General features: G+C 41.1%; 1 protein-coding gene across 1 annotated transcript in view; it reads right to left on the bottom strand.

The window, feature by feature from the left end:
* The window catches only part of bahcc1b (BAH domain and coiled-coil containing 1b), a 121,072-nt gene that overhangs the window by 8,688 nt on the left and 96,128 nt on the right, over window positions 1-16,256 (bottom strand). Inside the window, exons 15-20 of the mRNA XM_063003000.1 lie at window positions 6,475-6,592; window positions 6,082-6,229; window positions 5,170-5,379; window positions 4,229-4,381; window positions 3,417-3,649; window positions 540-672 (exon numbers count right to left, since the gene is read on the bottom strand). Of these exons, the coding sequence (XP_062859070.1) occupies window positions 540-672; window positions 3,417-3,649; window positions 4,229-4,381; window positions 5,170-5,379; window positions 6,082-6,229; window positions 6,475-6,592 (995 nt within the window). The remainder of the gene's footprint in view (window positions 1-539; window positions 673-3,416; window positions 3,650-4,228; window positions 4,382-5,169; window positions 5,380-6,081; window positions 6,230-6,474; window positions 6,593-16,256) is intronic.

Genomic DNA, 16,256 nt, shown 5'->3' with positions numbered 1-16,256 from the left:
ACATTCATGACAGAAACGGTAGTTACTCATTACACAAGATTAATCAGTTCACAAGTTTAATCTTAAACACAGTCATGGACAATTTTGTATCTTCAATTCACCTCACTTGCATGTCTTTGGACTGTGGGAGGAAACCGGGGCTCCCGAAGGAAATCCACGCAGACACGGGGAGAACATGCAAACTCCACACAGAAAGGACCCGGACCGCCCCACCTGGGGATTGAACCCAGGACCTTCTTGCTTTGACAGTGCTACATGCCACCCCCTATGACATTGTCAGGAATTTAAATAGTAATCTCTTGCTGATAGGTTGAAAGCTTTTCTGTTGTGCATTTTAGAAGCTTTGTATAATTTATCCAAATCAACTTACAGTTAAGATAGAATACAACTGCCATTTCTGGAGAAGTTATAAAATTTGCATAATGTAATAAAAAGAACAATCTGTGATGTGTTCATATTAAGGGTAACATGTTTGAGTTTCAGTTGAAAATCAGTTAATCATTCCAGATGACTGTATACGTGCTATTGTGCTTGCTCACCTGGCACTGTATTCCTGTGTTGCTCCTCTCCATCCTCCTCCCCTTCTGAGAAGCTGCTGTCATCATTCATGCGGAATCCCTCGTCTGCAGTAAAGTTCTCCAGCAGCTGGCTCATGCCTTGCCTTTTGGCATCCTAAAATGGTTAAACAACAGAGAGTGAGCACGCTTCCTCTCACTGACACATTTACGCTTTACTTTTCACATAAGAACATCTAACTTTCACATACTGTAGGAATTTCTAACTGCTCACACACTGATCCAGCGCTCCTTTTATTGACAGGTGTATTCATGCAGATTTACTCAACACAAATAATTTCTGATAACAGGTTTATTCTTGTGTACATCTGGCTTATAGCATTGCATAAAAGCTTAACATGAATTATGATGACAGAAGTTTTACTATTGCAGAAGACGCATAGTTTTACTACTGCCTTTGCCTTCAAGGCAAGGCATTGATGAGAAATGGTGTGTGTGGGTGTATGTCTTAGTTCTTTATCCATTTCCTTGCTCGGATGAGGAATTTCCCACCACACACCCACTGATTGGGCAGTCAAAGTTCTTTTGCAACACCTTGATAATGACATCAATAATACTGCAGGTGACAGCTTCTGGGGAAATCTTTTCAAAACCACTGACTGGTTTATTTAAATAATGCATGATTCAACCTGCAAAATACCCAGCCAAGCCCATCTTGTTTTATTGTGATGAGATTTATGAGTGCATCTGATCATTCGATAAAACAAGATTGCAAAATCTCTCTCAAGACTATGAGTTTTTATGGGTGCCATGATTCCAAGTCAGTGAGATCAAGTGCGTCATAGTAACAGAACAGCAAAACATCCTGTGTTTTACACCCCAATTGTTAAAAAATGATGTGGAATGATGTTGCTTAATTACTCTGATATAATTTACTTGAGGGTCAATTACTGTGTCTAACCTGTTTGTTTTTTTAGCCTTTTGTTCCAAAGAATCTCGTCACTATGAGATGACACATTTTCTAACAAACACCTTTTCCTCTGAAATAACAACATGACCCACATAAACACTGTCTGAGTGCAACACTAGCCAAGTTACCATTAAAAGATGAGATTGGTGGATGACATGGAAGCGCAGTGGATGGAACTGTCACCTCACAGCAAGAAGGACCTGGGTACAATTTCCCAGCTGGGGACCAGTGTCGTTCCTCTGTGAAATCTGCATGTTCTCAATGTGACCGTATGGGTTTCCTCCAGGTGCTCAGGTTAATTGGATCTACTATAAATTGCCCCAAGTGTGAATGTGTGTGTGTATATGAGTCTGCCATGTGATGGACTGTCGATCTGTCCAAGGTGTTTCCTGCCTTTCGTTCAATAAATCAAGCCCACTGCAACCATGACCATATTAAAGCAGTGGTAAAACAGACAATGAGTGAAGATAAAATTGGATGTGCTGTAGCAGTTACTACAAATGTATCTACAAATAAAGGAAATTATTTATGTGGCTACCTTCCATAGGAATGGACAACAAAAGACCTAAAGTCAACATCAGATCTGTAAAGCATGGTGGTGGGTGCATCAAGGCTTGGAATGCTTTGATGCCTTAAGGCCATAAAAACGACAGTGACTACAAGTTAATCAACAACAGAATTGTTATAAAAATAAGAACCACTCAGCGTGTCTACAATATATTTACAGTATATTACTATAATCACTATAATCTAATCAGTATATCACCCCCTCTCATATCCCTCTATATTGCTTAAGTAAATTTTTTATGGAACCAGGTGTCTGTCATGACAGAAGCCACATATGCTAACATTATGTTAAACCAAACAAAAACAACAGCAAAAAAATGTTCATTCACTCCTCTTTTAACTCAACAACCTACTCCATTTTCATCAAATACACCCCCCCCCCCCTTTTTTTTTTTTTTGCAGGCTGATCAAATTCAGTCAGGTATTCAAATTGCTCAAATATTGACTATACCTACAACCAACTTTAAAACACTTACGCAGCTATAGCACTTCAACCTGTACCACCTGCCAATACCTTATGTTCAACCCTCTAGAGCATCTTCTAACATATGTTCACATCCTTAAGATCGCAAGTGCTCGAGGACTACCCGTCAAGTATCTAGATAACTACACAACATGTAATAACTGCAATCATGCCAGATGCTTTGCATTATCATTCAAAGTTCTGCATGCATGTCTACACCGTAGTCACACCCACACATCTTCACATTACCCAGTGTGAAGATGGGAAGTAGCTCAGCAGTTAAGGTATTGGACTAGTAATCATAAGGCTGCTGGTTCAAACCCCATGATCACCAAGTTGCCACCGTTGGGTCCCCAAGCAAGGCCCTTGAGCCTCAATTGCTTGATTGTATTCAGTGATAATTGTAAGTCATCTGGGATTAAAGCGTCTGCTAAATGCAGCAAATGTAAATGTTTCTGTGAAGATTTTTTCCTCATTTAACTAACTGAGTTATTCCTTGCATACCTCTGGTTTGCTCATTTGCGGATAAACCTTTTTTATTGGCAAACAGTAAATGAATCAACAAATTAATAGCTTAAATGAAACCCACCAATCACACAATCCCAACAAGTCCACTCATCCAATGCCACGATTTCCTACCACAGCCCATAAAGCCCCAAACAGCAAGAACTCAACCAACTTATCTACATCTAACCAGCTGAAAAACGATACGTCAAAAAGAAGAAAAAGAAGCCATCCTAAACTTAATTCCAATATTTCCTGTTCCTCTCCCTTCCTTTACAGTTTCATAAACACTCTTCATCAATTGTAGTTAAGGAGGGCTGTGCACTTGAATCCACTATGACTGAATACATAAATACTGCCTATTAATTTAAAATGCCCAGAACAAAAGTCTACTAACCTTTCCATGGATTGTAGACTCTTTCCCAGTTGTCCTTTTGGATGGATTGTAAATAGATTTGAGGACCCTAGTATGATGAAAGCTGTTCTCCTGAGAAACACCCCTCCACTTGAGCCCACTTGGTCTCTTCTGCACCATCGGACAAATTCTGTCTTTACTATGCATTGTTGGCCTACAGGGGGCCCTTTTTCTGTGCTTCACCTCTGCCTTGTAGAGCATCACATTTACAGACCCTAGAAGGTGTAGGTAGAAAGAGAAGGTATTTCCAGTCTGGTCATTGGTTCATTTGTTTATCTTTAGTTAACTTATTTATTCAGGTTCGACCACCATAGGTGGATGATGAGAATACATACTGGACATGCAGCGATCATAAGGCCTAGTGCACAATAACATGGGAACTTTAAAAATATTTCTCCTCATACGTCTTACATTTTAATCCACAATAAAACTGTTTTAACCCCCAAAATACATCTCAGTGGATACATCTAAAATCTGTATTTCTGCATTTTAGTGTAAAGAAGGTAAATGGAGCTTTCCAAAAATGCTGATGTGAAAAACATACTAACAGAATGTATCATAATTTTAGCCAGTATGGTAAATCCCAAATAAGACGACATAGTGCACTGTGTGCTGTTAAGAAGCCAGCATGTCCCCTATGTAATGCATGGAATTACTACACATATCGAGCATGCAGTTTTCTATTATTTTGATAATACAGCATCCAGAATTGCTATCTGCTGCACTAACATCTTCAATTTCAATCGTGTCTTTGTATTTAATTTATTCGTCCCCCGAAAATGAATACAACTTACCTTGTCTCTCCTTCTTGCTCTTGGCATTCTGTCTAACAGTTTGCTTCGCTATGGAGGAAGGACCACAAGCTCCAGGCAGCTGTGATTTAAAAGATAGATTCTTGATGTCCTCTGGCACTTCTTCGATATCATAGATGCCATCATCTTCCTCCTCTGTGGAATAGAGGATCGACTAAATGGACTGACATTCTGACTGGGCTTTAATACTCTAAGGGTATCAGAGAGGCAATTAGTGTAAAAGCCCTGCAATGATACTTCTCGATGAATGATTTGTTCAATACTTAAGAGGGTTCACATTAGGGGAGCCAAATGTGGCTGTACTTGTCAACGTTCACAAGACCTGTAGGAGGCCAAGTCAATGACAGGTTTGACCACTAAGCATGTATTGACCACCCACAACGCTGTAGCTGCCCTGTCTCTGGCCCTAAACCACATACACACATGTTTAAGAGTCACAGATCCCTACTGGCAGTTGCTCACTGTGGACGACGCGTCTCACATAGAGCAGAGATGGCACAGTGTTAAGTGTCGAGTGTCAACACAGTGCCAACACACTTGTCACTCGTCAACACTCTTGCATGCCTGTAATACGTAAAAAGGATAACCTTTGAGGTAATTAACATATCGCTTACAACAGAGCTGAAAAAGCTCTAGCTCACGTTTTCATTTATTACTTCTTTGGCTTCATATGTGATATTTGTGAACCTCTATTGCTGATGAAAACATGAATTGCAGGTTTTGCCTTTCCCACCTCTTGGTTTGAAATTCTAAACGCAATGCAGGGCCAGGTAGTTTTGCAGCTCAGGTTTTAAAGAGACACACCTGAGAAGAAGTTGTTAATATATTTTTAACAGTCTGACAGAAGAGCAGGGATGTCAAAGGTCTGCTGGTCTACATGGTGGGATACATCTCATTTTCTCTTCAGATAGATCATAACTTACCTGGCTCGGACAACTCGCTGTCAACGGAGGAGCTGTCCTTTCCTGTCACCTCCTGCTTGGTGTTGTTTAGGGGCCTGGTGGGTACCATCTGCTGTGCCCGATTTTGCATGTGAGAGGTGGCGTGGTCCAGGTTAATCTTTGCCTTCCGTCCTCTCTTCATCATTATTTTTTGGCTATCTGAACTTTGATGGTCTCCTGTCTCAGTAATCCCTGTAGAATTGGCACACATGGCTAATCAAAACATGACATTTATTATTTAAATATTTCCAGTAACTACTTTATTATGATCAGAGTTAAGGCGGGCCCCAGTAAAACTGGTTGCAGGGCAAAATACATCAGGCACAGGGCATCAGTCTATGGCAGTTGCTTCCAATCTATGCCAATCTCCATGGACATTAACTGTAAGCAAGGTCGAAAGCTAGCCTTCTGAAACTGTGTAACATTAACTAGTGTGCTACACCAATGTGATGCCCATCCATGACTCAATCAAATAATTATTAGAGTCAATGGGCAAAAAAGAGTTGCACAGTGGCTCAGTAAGTAGTGTTTATGCCACATAGCTCCAAAGACGTAGGTTTGATACTCATCACAGACCACAGTATATACAGAGTTTAGAGCATTTCTTCAGTAGGTTGGTTACACTAAAATGCAATAAATAAGAATGCAACATTTTTGAAAGACAAAGTTAGCAAAATCACTTATTTCACTTTTAATTATTTAGTAGAATCATGTGAAGCTCCTAAGCAGTTAATTTGTGTTTTGAACATATTCATTTCATAAGTACTGTCAGATATCTGTCAATTTACTGATAATAACAAATAGAAAAACTATATGTTTCTGTTTTTTTTCCATCTACTGTTGACCGTTAACACTGAGGTTTCTTTCATTTTTTGTGTGTCCTATTTTTTGTACCTGTGTCACTATGGCGTCCCGTTGTGCTACCATGATTATGCTCAGCAGTGCTGTCTATCCTGGATCCTCGCTTGGTGTTGGCCTTCTGTTTAAGTTGGGCCATCTTGGAGCCCAGCAGTCTTGGCCTGCCTCTCTGTCTACAGGGAGCCTTTGTTTAAAAAAGGAGAAGAAAAATAGGATGAACAAAGTGTAGCGGGATGGAGCAAGATAAAATTTATAATTGGGAGGCAAATGTGAAAACTTGATTTGGGGTCAAAATATAGTGTTAATTTGCAAATATAAATACACATTTTCTAGATCTTTCATTTTTCTTTCAGATTTAAAACACCTGACTGGTAAATGTGACTGTTTTACAGTTCTATTGACTCTGCAGGGGATAGATGGACCACTTACCTGTGTGGTACTGATGTAATAGGTGTTACTGACTGTCCTCTTTTTCTTTGTGTCCTTGTCCCCTCCTCCAGCCAGATCCTCTTCAGTAGCAAGCAGACCTGGCCCTGCTCCCACCAACCTGTCCATCAGAACAGAGAGAATTCATAAGAGGAGTGGCGAGCAGGGGATGAAAAGGAGAGATCAGAGGAGAATGCAGGGCTTGCCTTCCCTCTACGTGGCTTTCTAATAACCCTCTTTTCAGCCTTTGATGAATAGTGAGGCAGGGGCCCCCTTTTCCTGGCGCATGCTTGAAAAATTGGGATCTGACGGCAAACAGTGAAATATCTGACCAAAACACTAGTTACGGAACCTCCCACTCATAATTTTGTTTGTTCTTTCTTCTCTCTTGTTTTTTTTCGCTCTTTATTTTTTCTCTTTTTCTTCCAGCACCAATGGTTTTAGGGTTTTGGATTCCAGCGTTACATTAATACCCCCACCTCCTTATTATTACCATATCAATGCATCTTTTCCTGCACAAAGGCACACAATTCAGTGGCCTTCGGCAGGGCTACTGAGAGTGAGTGAGTGAGCGAGTGTGTGTATGGCTGCCAGCCATCTAGCAGACCTATTAAAGTGAAATTGGGTTGGGCCTACACACATGCCATGCGGCCAATGCTCCGGCTCTCATTCTCGTTTTGTGCGTGTCAATGTTTTTTTTCCCCCCTTAGCAGCAGGCAGCCACTTCAAAGCCACCACAGGCTTGCCTTAGTCACTGCTCAGAGGGCTGGGGTGGCTGTCAGCCAGCCTGTCAGTTATGCAAGATTGATTGGCAGGCAAGTGTCAGAGGCTATAGTGGCATGTTGTTGGTGAATGCCAAGCTGCTGGCAGAGTGACAAACAGACAAACTGTGGCAGTGCCCTATACAAGAGGGCTTTCTGTATACACTGAACATCAAAGGCGATCTCATGTTCACCAAATAGCAACCTAATATGGAGAAACTGTACACTATGTGGTAGGGCATAAACAGAAACCTTTGGGACTAAATGGTGCAATCATGTAGGGTGGAGATGCCCCAGCATTCTATGACTGAGTGTCAGAAAGCATGATTGGCACTCTTCTCTGGGTGGAAAGGATGGCATTCCTTTTTCCCTGTCAATCAGGTCAAAACTGGGTAATCGTGTCCATATGTCGGCGCAGGTATACAGAACAGGGCAGGCAATGCTTTTTAGCACATATTTGTATTTTCCCTGTATGTGCCATGACTGGCTTCATGCCTGTCAGAGGAAGCCTATGAAAGCTAGTGTGTTGTGATTCAACATGACTAAATTAGGGCAGAATATAAAAAAAAAAAAAAAAAAGATGCATTTGCATAACACTATAAAATATCTCAGAGGCACGACAGAAAGACATTGCAAGCATGAAGATATGCATGCAGCACAGGGCACATTAACTTAAACTGTCTGTATGAAGCATAGTGTCAGCTGTGTTCTGCATTTCATTCCCACTAATCTTGTAGCACTGGCCTTCTGTTCTTTACCCTGGTCATTGCTGTCAAACGGTATCAGTGTCCCCTGTAACTAAAGCTCATGCCCAAGCTCCTTCACCAAGAGCCTCTGCCAGAGGGGTCCATAAAAATGAGAGTCTGGATAATCCGCCAGTAGATACATGGTCAGGATAGACAGGACAAGTTTCTATATATACTGATCAGCCATAACATTAAAACCACCTCCTTGTTTCTACACACATTGTTCATTTTATCAGCTCCACTTACCATATAGGAGCACTTTGTAGTTCTACAACTACTGACTGTAGTCCATCTGTTTCTCTGCATGCTTTGCCCCCTTTCATGTTGTTCTTCAATGGTCAGGACTCTCCCAGGACCACTACAGAGCAGGTATTATTTAGGTGGTGGATCATTCTCAGCTCTGCAGTGACTCTGACATGGTGGTGGTGTGTTAGTGTGTGTTGTGCAGGTATGAGTGGATCAGACACAGCAATGCTGCTGACACCTCACTGTCACTGCTGGGCCGAGAATAGTCCACCAACCAAAAATATCCAGCCAACAGTGCCCCATGGGCAGCGTCCTGTGACCACTGATGAAGGTCTAGAAGATGACCAACTCAAACAGCAGCAATGGATGAGTGATCGTCTCTGACTTCACATCTACAAGGTGGACCTACCAGGTAGGAGTGTCTAATATAGTGAACAGTGAGTGGACACGGTATTTAAAAACTCCAGCAGCGCTGCTGTGTCTGATCCACTCATACCAGCACAACACACACTAACACACCACCACCATGTCAGTGTCACTTCAGTGCTGAGAATGATCCACCACCTAAATAATACCTGCTCTGTGGTGGTCCTGACCATTAAAGAACAGGGTGAAAGCAGGCTAAAAAGATATGTAGAGAAACAGATGAACTACAGTCAGTAATTGTAGAATTGTAGAAGTGCTTCTATATGGTAAGTGAAGCTGATAAAATGGACAGTGAGTGTAGAAACAAGGAGGTGGTTTTAATGTTATGGCTGATCAGTGTATAAATAAATAAATAAACACACACACACATATAGTATATATATATATACTGTATATATATAAAATAAATAAATATATATATAATTGTATTTATTTTATGTATTTATTATAATTGTATTTATTATATATATATATATACAGGGGTTGGACAAAATAACTGAAACACCTGGTTTTAGACCACAATAATTTATTAGTATGGTGTAGGGCCTCCTTTTGCGGCCAATACAGCGTCAATTCGTCTTGGAAATGACATATACAAGTCCTGCACAGTGGTCAGAGGGATTTTAAGTCATTCTTCTTGCAGGATAGTGGCCAGGTCACTACGTGATGCTGGTGGAGGAAAACGTTTCCTGACTCGCTTCTCCAAAACACCCCAAAGTGGCTCAATAATATTTAGATCTGGTGACTGTGCAGGCCATGGGAGATGTTCAACTTCACTTTCATGTTCATCAAACCAATCTTTCACCAGTCTTGCTGTGTGTATTGGTGCATTGTCATCCTGATACACGGCACCGCCATTGGATGCACATGGTCCTCCAGAATGGTTCGGTAGTCCTTGGCAGTGACGCGCCCATCTAGCACAAGTATTGGGCCAAGGGAATGCCATGATATGGCAGCCCAAACCATCACTGATCCACCCCCATGCTTCACTCTGGGCATGCAACAGTCTGGGTGGTACGCTTCTTTGGGGCTTCTCCACACCGTAACTCTCCCGGATGTGGGGAAAACAGTAAAGGTGGACTCATCAGAGAACAATACATGTTTCACATTGTCCACAGCCCAAGATTTGCGCTCCTTGCACCATTGAAACCGACGTTTGGCATTGGCACGAGTGACCAAAGGTTTGGCTATAACAGCCCGGCCGTGTATATTGACCCCGTGGAGCTCCCGACGGACAGTTCTGGTGGAAACGGGAGAGTTGAGGTGCACATTTAATTCTGCCGTGATTTGGGCAGCCGTGGTTTTATGTTTTTTGGATACAATCCGGGTTAGCACCCGAACATCCCTTTCAGACAGCTTCCTCTTGCGTCCACAGTTAATCCTGTTGGATGTGGTTTGTCCTTCTTGGTGGTATGCTGACATTACCCTGGATACCGTGGCTCTTGATACATCACAAAGACTTGCTGTCTTGGTCACAGATGCGCCAGCAAGACGTGCACCAACAATTTATCCTCTTTTGAACTCTGGTATGTCACCCATAATGTTGTGTGCATTGCAATATTTTGAGCAAAACTGTGCTCTTACCCTGCTAATTGAACCTTCACACTCTGCTCTTACTGGTGCAATGTGCAATTAATGAAGATTGGCCACCAGACTGGTCCAATTTAGCCATGAAACCTCCCACACTAAAATGACAGGTGTTTCAGTTATTTTGTCCAACCCCTGTATATATACAGTGTATCACAAAAGTGAGTACACCCCTCACATTTCTGCAAATATTTTATTATATCTTTTCATGGGACAACACTATAGAAATAAAACTTGGATATAACTTAGAGTAGTCAGTGTACAACTTGTATAGCAGTGTAGATTTACTGTCTTCTGAAAATAACTCAACACACAGCCATTAATGTCTAAATGGCTGGCAACATAAGTGAGTACACCCCACAGTGAACATGTCCAAATTGTGCCCAAAGTGTCAATATTTAGTGTGACCACCATTATTATCCAGCACTGCCTTAACCCTCCTGGGCATGGAATTCACCAGAGCTGCACAGGTTGCTACTGGAATCCTCTTCCACTCCTCCATGATGACATCACGGAGCTGGTGGATGTTAGACACCTTGAACTCCTCCACCTTCCACTTGAGGATGCGCCACAGGTGCTCAATTGGGTTTAGTCCATCACCTTTACCTTCAGCTTCCTCAGCAAGGCAGTTGTCATCTTGGAGGTTGTGTTTGGGGTCGTTATCCAGTTTTCGAAGGGAGGGGATCATGCTCTGTTTCAGAATGTCACAGTACATGTTGGAATTCATGTTTCCCTCAATGAACTGCAGCTCCCCAGTGCCAGCAACACTCATGCAGCCCAAGACCATGATGCTACCACCACCATGCTTGACTGTAGGCAAGATACAGTTGTCTTGGTACTTCTCACCAGGGCGCCGCCACACATGCTGGACACCATCTGAGCCAAACAAGTTTATCTTGGTCTCGTCAGACCACAGGGCATTCCAGTAATCCATGTTCTTGGACTGCTTGTCTTCAGCAAACTGTTTGTGGGCTTTCTTGTGCGTCAGCTTCCTTCTGGGATGACGACCATGCAGACCGAGTTGATGCAGTGAGCGGCGTATGGTCTGAGCACTGACAGGCTGACCTCCCACGTCTTCAACCTCTGCAGCAATGCTGGCAGCACTCATGTGTCTATTTTTTAAAGCCAACCTCTGGATATGACGCCGAACACGTGGACTCAACTTCTTTAGTCGACCCTGGCGAAGCTTGTTCCGAGTGGAACCTGTCCTGGAAAACCGCTGTATGACCTTGGCCACCATGCTGTAGCTCAGTTTCAGGGTGTTAGCAATCTTCTTATAGCCCAGGCCATCTTTGTGGAGAGCAACAATTCTATTTCTCACATCCTCAGAGAGTTCTTTGCCATGAGGTGCCATGTTGAATATCCAGTGGCCAGTATGAGAGAATTGTACCCAAAACACCAAATTTAACAGCCCTGCTCCCCATTTACACCTGGGACCTTGACACATGACACCAGGGAGGGACAACGACACATTTGGGCACAATTTGGACATGTTCACTGTGGGGTGTACTCACTTATGTTGCCAGCTACTTAGACATTAATGGCTGTGTGTTGAGTTATTTTCAGAAGACAGTAAATCTACACTGCTATACAAGCTGTACACTGACTACTCTAAGTTATATCCAAGTTTCATGTCTATAGTGTTGTCCCATGAAAAGATATAATGAAATATTTGCAGAAATGTGAGGGGTGTACTCACTTTTGTGATACACTGTATATATACTGTATATAAATATGTTAATAATAGGAATAAATACTTATTATTGTTATGATTGAAATTGAAATGTTGGTGTATAGAATTATTATATTAAAATGTTATATTAAAATTATTATATTAAAAATTATAGTGTCTAAAATTTATTGAAAAATATAATATCTAAAAAAATAGTCTAAATTGTATTTTTTTTTTCCCAAATCAGCCTAATTATGACATTTTTAATACTGTTCAACTGCACAAAACGAATTACATACACATTATATATGGTATGTAAAAACAAATGACTTACTATACAAAAATATACAAAAGCCACTGACCCATAAATAAGTGTATATCATCAATACTCTCTCTTGACAGCCCCAAACACAGCCCTGCCCCCCACATTGTGCAGACTGCAGAGCACAGAAAAGGTAAAGAAAAGTGAGAGAAATGTGAGAGACCAACATTCAGCATCCAACTAGAATGGAAAGAAGAGAAGAGTCACTGAAATAGAGAGAGATGGTGGTGAGATAATGAGACAGAAAGAAAAAAAGTACATAGATAGAGAGAGAGAAAGAGAGAGGTGGGGAGAATTAGTCTAGTCCTATGGGAGTCTGTTTGCCGACCTAAGCTTCAGTTGTGGATCGATAGACACTAACCTCTATCGACCTGCCACCGCACTCAGGATTGATGCAACATCACGCCCTGATACCCAATCCCAGTACCCCAGCACCCCTGAAATGCAGTCTAGAATCCTATACAATGGTATACAACTGCACTCTAACTAGCTTGTAAACTCCTTAAGTAGGCTAATTAGCTATTGCAGTATGTTTAAAGTTATTGCTGAGCTAAGAAGATAGACTTTATTGTCTTTATGCATATTCATACACCCTAACAGAGTGCAAGGTCAGCCATGGAAGGGCACACTCAAATTAAAAGGGGTTAGGGGCCTTGCACATAGGCTTAGGGGCTCAGCATCGGCATTGCAGAGTTGGGATTCAAACTCTCAACCTGTCAAGCTTTCAATGCATAACCAGTGAGGATAATAAACCAGTCGCTTGCTATTTTTCTCAGGACCCTTCAGGTCTTTATTTGGTGTTCTTTAGTATTTTCACATCTCTGCGTCTAATGCCTGAAATAGCATTTTCTGGGATTTCAGAATCAGATTTGTAGAGAAAGTTTGTAGTTTTGCAGGGAGAGCATTTTCCTCGACTGTCTGCGCCTGCTGTATTTGAATGCAGTGCCAAGCATCAACCTCCCTGCAAAGCCGCAGAGGAGTGGGTCACCGTGGAAACTCAAGCGTAACTTGACACCGGCTTTGGAGACTGATTGTTTGGGCTTGTTGAGTGCCATGGAGGGGCTGCCTATTAAAGCCGAGTGTGCGAGCGAAGCTGACAGAAACCACCAGCCCCCTTCGCAGCCTGTCACTACCCGATGGCAACCTTCTGACCCACTGACCCTTGGCGACCCTCCCAGCTCTTGTGTCAACCCTGTGTCACATTCTTCCTGTTAGCAGCGGAGCGGGTGGGAGCGCAAAGCGTGCATGTATTTGTGTGTGCGTGTGTATACGGAGGGGGTGGGTGTCTGAGACACACCGACGGAGAATTCACAGCCCCCTAATTACAAAGGCCCTTCTCCTAAGAGAGGTCAGGATTACATAGTAATGAGATTCAGAGCAGCAGATTGATTAGAGAGCGAGGAAAGAGAGGAAACGAGAGAGGCAGAGTGAATAAGAGTAAGAAAGTGTGAGTAGTAGCGTTAGTAGAGTGGGTTGTAGTATTTTTTATTCCGCTGTCTTGATTGACTTCATGGTAGCATAATCAAGTTTCAGAAGATTTAACTTGCTTCTCAGCATAGCAATGGTGTTAAAACTTGAGAAGGCAAAGTTTCACACATGCTAACACACTCCCAATTTTTTGGACACACACAGCTAACCACATGCATTGAATTTCTGATTGAATGATTTGATTAGACAATTTGTTAAATTTGTATTTGTTGAATTCAGTTGTAATAAAACAAAAACAGATGTTGTCAGGGACAAAACAACAAGGCCCTAAGGCTTATTTCCATTGTCGTACCTGCATGGTAATGCTATTCCTCACAATATGCAAATACGTATATGGCTCATGAACGCTTCATGTCATATGAATGGTGTACAATATCATCTACACTGCAGTTCATTCTTCTGACACACAGGTTTCAGTTTACAGCTGCTTGTTGTGGGCAGTTGCAAAAAGATACACAAATGGGCAAATAAAAATGTGTGTTAATTAAACATACAGATTTTACCAACAATCTTGCTATGCAATATTTGAGCACTCCATGATTGGGTCACCAACATTATTTTAGTCTAATTCTAGGTCTAATTTTCTCTTTTGGGGACCCTGTAGTATGTCACCTAGTCATCAGAAGTGTGAGCAAGACCATTGAAGTTTAAAAGCCAATCAGAGTGCCAGGAAAAAATTGAGGGTAGAAAGGAGAAATAAATAGAATAATAAAAGCTAGAATAACAACAACTTGTACTTGGTAGTATACTAATAGTATACTAATATACTTGGTAGTATACTAATACACTGTACTGTATAGTCTATTAAATTAATACACCAACAATGTCCTTTTAATTTGTCACTTGTCTATTTTAACTAACAATTTAGTATAATAGTGTGTCATGTTATCAACTTAGGTGTAGCTCCTGCCTGTTTGGTATGAAAACCTGCAGCCACAGTGGCTCGTGTCTGTTTATATGGGCATTTGTGACTCAGTGGTTAAAATCCTGGACTATTAATCAGAGGTTTGAGGGTTTAGGCCTTGTCACCACCAAGCTGCCATTGTTAACCCTTTACTGATAAGACTGCATACTATCAGAATTGTTGGTCACTTTAGAAAACAGCGTCTGCCAAATGCACATACTACGTTCTTTGAAGCCATGGGCATCCTGATGTGCTTGGTTGGGATGAAAACCGGCAGACATCCCTGATTTAGTGATTAGTAGGATATTTGGGACAAAACTTGTTAGCTTGTTAGTTGAAGCACATTTCACCGCTTTGTGTGCTTATTAGTGTGACACTGAGTTTTTGATATAAAATCCAAATGTTTTAAACCTACACCTGATTAAGCATGGTTATATCTTACATTTATAGACTATTTACTTAAGCTTTAATAGCAAATGCCTTGATCATGCACTTTTATTTAAATAAAAATGGTTTAAGCTTGAAAATACAATAAAGGCTTCTTTTCATTGTTCCTATCCATGATCTGTTAGTAAGAGAATGTATGAGAATGTGTGCAGGAAGATAGTTGTGTCAGTGACACCTAGATCTGAGTTCTGTTGCAATGTCTTGATAACCTGTCAGCGATCGCTACTCCTTGCAATAAACTCTGACCTCGTATAGCGCATGTCTGACATCAGACATCAACGCACCACACAAAAAAGAAATGGCTAGATAGATACAGTAAAAGAGTTGAAGAGTCTTGTATTACACCATGGCCATGAACAGTGTTACTGTGACTAGCACGCCTGCATTTGTTCCGTATGTCAAGGGTACATCAGGGCAGAAAGACTGTCGGAGTCCATATTAACGCATAAGCATAATGGTATGACACCCAATTTATGCTTTTTTATGTTTGCGTTTTTGCTGTTGCCATCATACTTACAAACCGAACTAAAATAGAACAATAAAAATTGAAAAATTAGAAATGAACTACATGGATTTTAACATCAGATTTAATCTGTTAAATCCATTACATCAACAGTTGTACAAATGTTCATAAGCCTAAAACATTTGCAAGCATAAAATTACACTAATTTAAATATTTTCATTAAATTCTATATTAGCTAAATTATTTTTTACTTATGATTCCGAAAAGCCAATTAATTTGTCCTATAAACATAAGTCCAGTGTTTACCTTTACATCAAACAAGTGCTTAATTTGCTTTACAAAATACAGATACACACACATGGAAACAGTGGACGTCATTATTAATGGTGAGAATGAATGGGTGTGAGAAAAGCATGTGTAATTAAGCTCCAGCTCCTGATTCTCATTAGTGTTTCACTCATCAGCTGGGTCCATAATAAAACAGGAGTTTTCTTAATCATGTGGGGTAAACCGGTTTAACTGAGTTTATCAAACTGTCTGTGGCCAGCGTAAACAGGAGCGCATCTCAGAAAACAAAGCACATTTATCACAGTGATAACTTCTCATTCCTACCTTCTGCAGGCATTTGGACACTTTGTTTTATCAAATTAATATTGTTGGTGCATTAGGGGTTAGGAGGAGTTGAAACACTTGTAGATAATCAATGGAAGTTGTAAAAATGAT

The sequence above is a fragment of the Trichomycterus rosablanca genome, chromosome 10 (assembly GCF_030014385.1).
Source record: "Trichomycterus rosablanca isolate fTriRos1 chromosome 10, fTriRos1.hap1, whole genome shotgun sequence".
Taxonomy (NCBI): domain Eukaryota; kingdom Metazoa; phylum Chordata; class Actinopteri; order Siluriformes; family Trichomycteridae; genus Trichomycterus; species Trichomycterus rosablanca.
The sequence above is the reverse complement of the archived record's forward strand: the minus strand, read 5'-3'. Positions and strand labels throughout refer to the sequence as shown.